Source organism: Cynara cardunculus (genome assembly GCF_001531365.2).
Source record: "Cynara cardunculus var. scolymus isolate 2C chromosome LG 16, CcrdV1, whole genome shotgun sequence".
Classification (NCBI taxonomy): domain Eukaryota; kingdom Viridiplantae; phylum Streptophyta; class Magnoliopsida; order Asterales; family Asteraceae; genus Cynara; species Cynara cardunculus.
This window is the reverse complement of record NC_037543.1, coordinates 21,315,358-21,319,880: the sequence shown is the minus strand read 5'-3', so window position 1 is coordinate 21,319,880 and position 4,523 is coordinate 21,315,358. Positions and strand designations below refer to the sequence as shown.

At 30.0% G+C, this 4,523-nt stretch overlaps 1 protein-coding gene across 1 annotated transcript; it reads left to right on the top strand.

Moving 5' to 3' along the window:
• Positions 1 to 2,771: 2,771 nt before the first annotated feature.
• On the top strand, positions 2,772 to 3,884 carry LOC112529115 (uncharacterized protein PB18E9.04c-like). The gene has a single exon (XM_025140188.1). The coding sequence runs from the start codon at positions 2,772 to 2,774 to the stop codon at positions 3,882 to 3,884; it is 1,113 nt and encodes a 370-aa protein (XP_024995956.1).
• Positions 3,885 to 4,523: the final 639 nt, after the last annotated feature.

Here is a 4,523-nt window from a genome sequence, read left to right as displayed (position 1 = left end):
AATCAAAAATAAATTACTTTGTTATTAAATCTAAACTAAATTATAATAAAAAAATTGAATTAAAGAAATTACACAATTAAATAGTTAATTTGATACTAATATTGATATATTTATTTTCGAAATTTTATGATATCTTCAAATTTATATTTTATTCAAAAATAGAAACATTATCCTTTTATTGAAACCATATAAAAACCGTATTATAACATCTTCAGATAAAGAATAAAATAAAACGTTAAAATCGAGATTTATCTCGTTACATTGCACGAGTACCATTTTAGTATTATTAAATAGTATTATTAATTTATCCTTCTATAAACTTCTAAAAAAAGTTACCAAATGGCCTTTGGCCTAGCGGTATCGTAGGCTTGGCCTTCTAGGAGGTTAGGGGTTCAAACCTCACCATAGGTGAGAAGGGTGTGTGAGTTTATTTGTTGCATTTATCATATATAAATATTATATACTTAAAAAAAAACTTCTAAAAAAGTTTATATATACACTATATTATAAAACATTTGACAAAAACTCTTAAAAATAATTTTTTATGCATATTACAACTTATTAAAGCTTCATTTTTAAATTTATGTAACTAAATGTAGATAAACATAATCAAATATTCAAATACACGATAAACATTCATTTTAAATATAGAAAATCTAAAATATAATTAAGATAATTATTGAGTTCTAATATAATCTTTAATTATTATTTTTATAAAAAATGATATTATTAAACCAAAAATAAATTATTTTGTTATTAAATCTAAATTAAATTACAATAAAAAAATTGAATTCAATAAGTTACACAAAAAAAAGGAGAATTATTAAATAGTTAATTTGATATTAATATCGATTTATTTTTATCAAAATTTTATGTTATCTTTCAAATTTATATTTATTCAAAAATAAAAATACTATCGTTTTCTAAAACCCACATAAAATCATATTATATCGATAGAGATAAATAATAAAAACCAAACATTAAAATGGAGATTTATCTCACTGCATCATATTATTGGTGGAAAACATTTAAAATAATTATTATCTCCTTTTTATTGAGTTTTACAGAATTTTTAAATTAAATATCACATATAAATTGGTATATGGAACAATAGATACAACTTGATTTAATTTCTAATGTTTAGATAGTTTTTATATGATATTCCCATAAGCGAAGGATGGTGTGAAAATGGAAATTATGGCGAGAAGTATAACGATAGATTTGAACCCTTGATCACTTTTAATCTCACGTACACTTATGAATTGCACTTTAGAAGGGAATTGATTTACAATTATAATCGATCCAAGGATGAAGATCTTTTCTTATGTTTGTCACTGTAACTTTCTTCTTATCGGAACTCAACCTTATTCCGATACCTGTATATGTGTTTCACATGGTATACATCGTAATCGATGGAGTAAATGAAACCTAAGAAGCTTCGAATCGCAACTCAGACAGAAAATAATAATAGAAAATTTGTTAGAAAGAAATAAATGTCTTTTGACTTTTTTACAAGTCAATATGAAAAAACAACAAGGCCCCTCACAATCCCTCAAATTGCATTTCTGGTGTTAATATTTTTGATATTGTCACAATTCACCCTAAACTTTAAGTTTTCAAGTTTTGAAATGAACTTTATGAAAAGCATTGTAACCGTTTTCTCTCAACCAATCATTTTCTCAGTTCTTTTCGTTTTTACAGTTTAAAAATGCAAAATACTAGAAAAGGTATGCTATAGGGATATAAATATACTGAGAGTGACGCAATCGCGTTCCAAGAAAAATCGTATACTTGACCTAGTAGATTGAATGCGAAGATTACGAATGCAAATCCAATCATAAATAGCAGGAACATTGAATATTATCAGACGCATAAACTGTCACCAAAAAGATTATCATAGAGGTCAGTATTGTTGATTATATATGACGTCAACTGTAACCAAACAGTATGATTCAATAAAATTTTTATTGAAGACAATGTATATATCTGTTTTTAGTTTTCATTGTTAACGTTAATGTATATGAATTACAAACAGTACACCATAAAGCAGTTTAATAGTGTTGTGATGAAGTTATTCAAGATCACACCTTTTTGTTAAACTTTATGCACCAATTTGATAAAAATGAAAGATATTGTTCCAATTTGCAACATATTTTAATTTGTTTATTACATTTAATGTATTAAAGACTAATTAGAGGTTGTTTGTTTACTTCTTAATAGTTTCATTAAGAGGCAGTTCCTGAATCGTTAAGAGGTGAATCTTGTTTGATAATTTTTTTTTTTTTTGCTTCTTAATGGTTTTTAAATCCCCTGAATGATTTTGTATCTCGAGTCTCCCTTAACCATTCAACACTCTAATTTTATTGTAAACAATTGTAATTTATTTTGCATTATATCATGAGAGCCTCTTAATCATTCTGACCATTTGATCATTTTGTACTAAATCATTCAGCAACTGACAAACAACCTTTAAATAAAGCAAAAATCAAAGGGCCTTTTTTTATTCTTGTTGCAATAAATATCTTTATTTTATTTATATTTTCTTGTAAGTTATTATTATAATATATTTTAAATTTTTAATGACCCTTGACCATTTATTTTTATATTTTTAATATAAAAATAAATCTTAGAATTAATGTTAGAGTTTGAGTAATATTTATATGACAGATTTTATTTCTTTTTTCATATCGAAATCTTTTTTGCAGACTCTATCTTCATTGTTAAAAGTCAGCGTTCGGGTGTCGATTTCTATCTAGAAACTGAACCATACGATGAATGAAGATGAGCTACATGCCATTTTCAGGCGATTGTACTCTAACGTTGCCTCACCTTCGACGTCATCCTCCCTTTCCTTTTCCTCCACCACTACCACTAGCACCAGCCCCGTCGCCACTATCATTGCTCCGGTTATTCCTGTAAACACTAACGGTGGTCAAAACCTGATCTTTCGTAGTCAGATGTCTTTGTATCCGCTCGTACATGGAAACAGTATAAATCAAACACCCGATGGCGATAATGATTCCCACCAACATGATAGTGTTAGGGGCTTTCATTTTGCCGTTACTCCCTCTTCCCCTATCACTGCCACCATTTCTACCCTCACTGATTCGATTGTGCCCACAAATGCTTATAACAGTCAAAAATTTACCTTTCAAGGTGAAACATTGATGTCCCAGTTTCTGTATGGTGATAGTAGGGGTCAAACATCCGGTGATAACATCAACTTCGATGACGTCATGGATTTTAATTATGCTGCTAATACCTCTTCCTTCCCCATGAGTACAACGAACAACAACAATACAAATACCATCACCAGCACTCTAGTTATGCCTATAGCCACCGATAACACCATAGCTCCTAATATGCCTATAACCACCACAAACACCTATCCAGTTGTTCCAATACCCGCCATTAACACCGGATTTATCACACCAGTTATGCCTATGACCACCATTAACACCAACAACACCACTCCAATCACGTCTATAACCACCACTAACACCATCACAGCCACTCCAACAATGCCTATAACCACCAGCAACACCAACAGCGTCACCAACACTCAAATAGTGCCTATAGAGGCTTACAATCCACAAAATTCAACTTTTCAAGTTGAAGATATCTATCAATTTCGACCAAATTTACACATAAATGAAGAATTGTTACAAGAACCATTCAACCCCTTCGACTTTCCCAATTTACAAAACCATCCTTCTATTTTGCGTATCTCATCAACCCCAACCTCTTTTTCCTCCAAAGGATCGCAAGATCAAGCACACCAACATTACAACCAAGAACTTCTTCACGGGAATCAACAATCTCTTGGCATTTCCAAGCATACGAGGACTTATGCTAAAAGTACAACCCGATACAAAAAACGGTAAAAATGTAAAAATTTATCTGTGGAAAAGTCAAAAGATGTTTCCCCTCTCGATTACGTACGATTTCATTTTATGGGTTGTCTTAGATATATTTTTTTTTGCAATTGGAGATAAATTTGTGAATATAATTTGATTTAAAAAATTAATATGTGTTACATTCTCTAAGAGCATATTTGTTTTGCAGGAAGAACCAAACGAAGAGGATTTTTCAAGTGCCATATGAGGAGAAAATATCTGAAAAATATTGGAGAAAATACGGTCAAAAACCCATCAAAAGCTCGCCTTACCCAAGGTTTTTCATTTCTCACTTTTTTAAGTATGTCATATTTATACGCAACAAATACTGATGTACGCTTATCACGTTTACTGAGGTTTAAACTCTTGACCTCATAAGAGGCTAGGATTTAACTGTGACCCAGATGTCTGTGTGCCAATGACTCTCTCTCTTTCACACACACACACACACACACACATAAGGATGTTTGATTTTTTTCCATAACTATCTTAATTACTATATTATATATATATATATATATATATATTATATTATAAAGCATTTGGCAAAAACTCTTAAAAACTCTTAAACCCGTTCATCCCTATCCGATTTCATCCCATATCTGAATTCGTGTAACTAACTGCAGA

What these genes read in the sequence shown, in the direction of transcription:
- LOC112529115 (XM_025140188.1), top strand. Translation starts at nt 2,772, where the DNA reads ATGAATGAAGATGAGCTACATGCCATTTTCAGGCGATTGTACTCTAAC.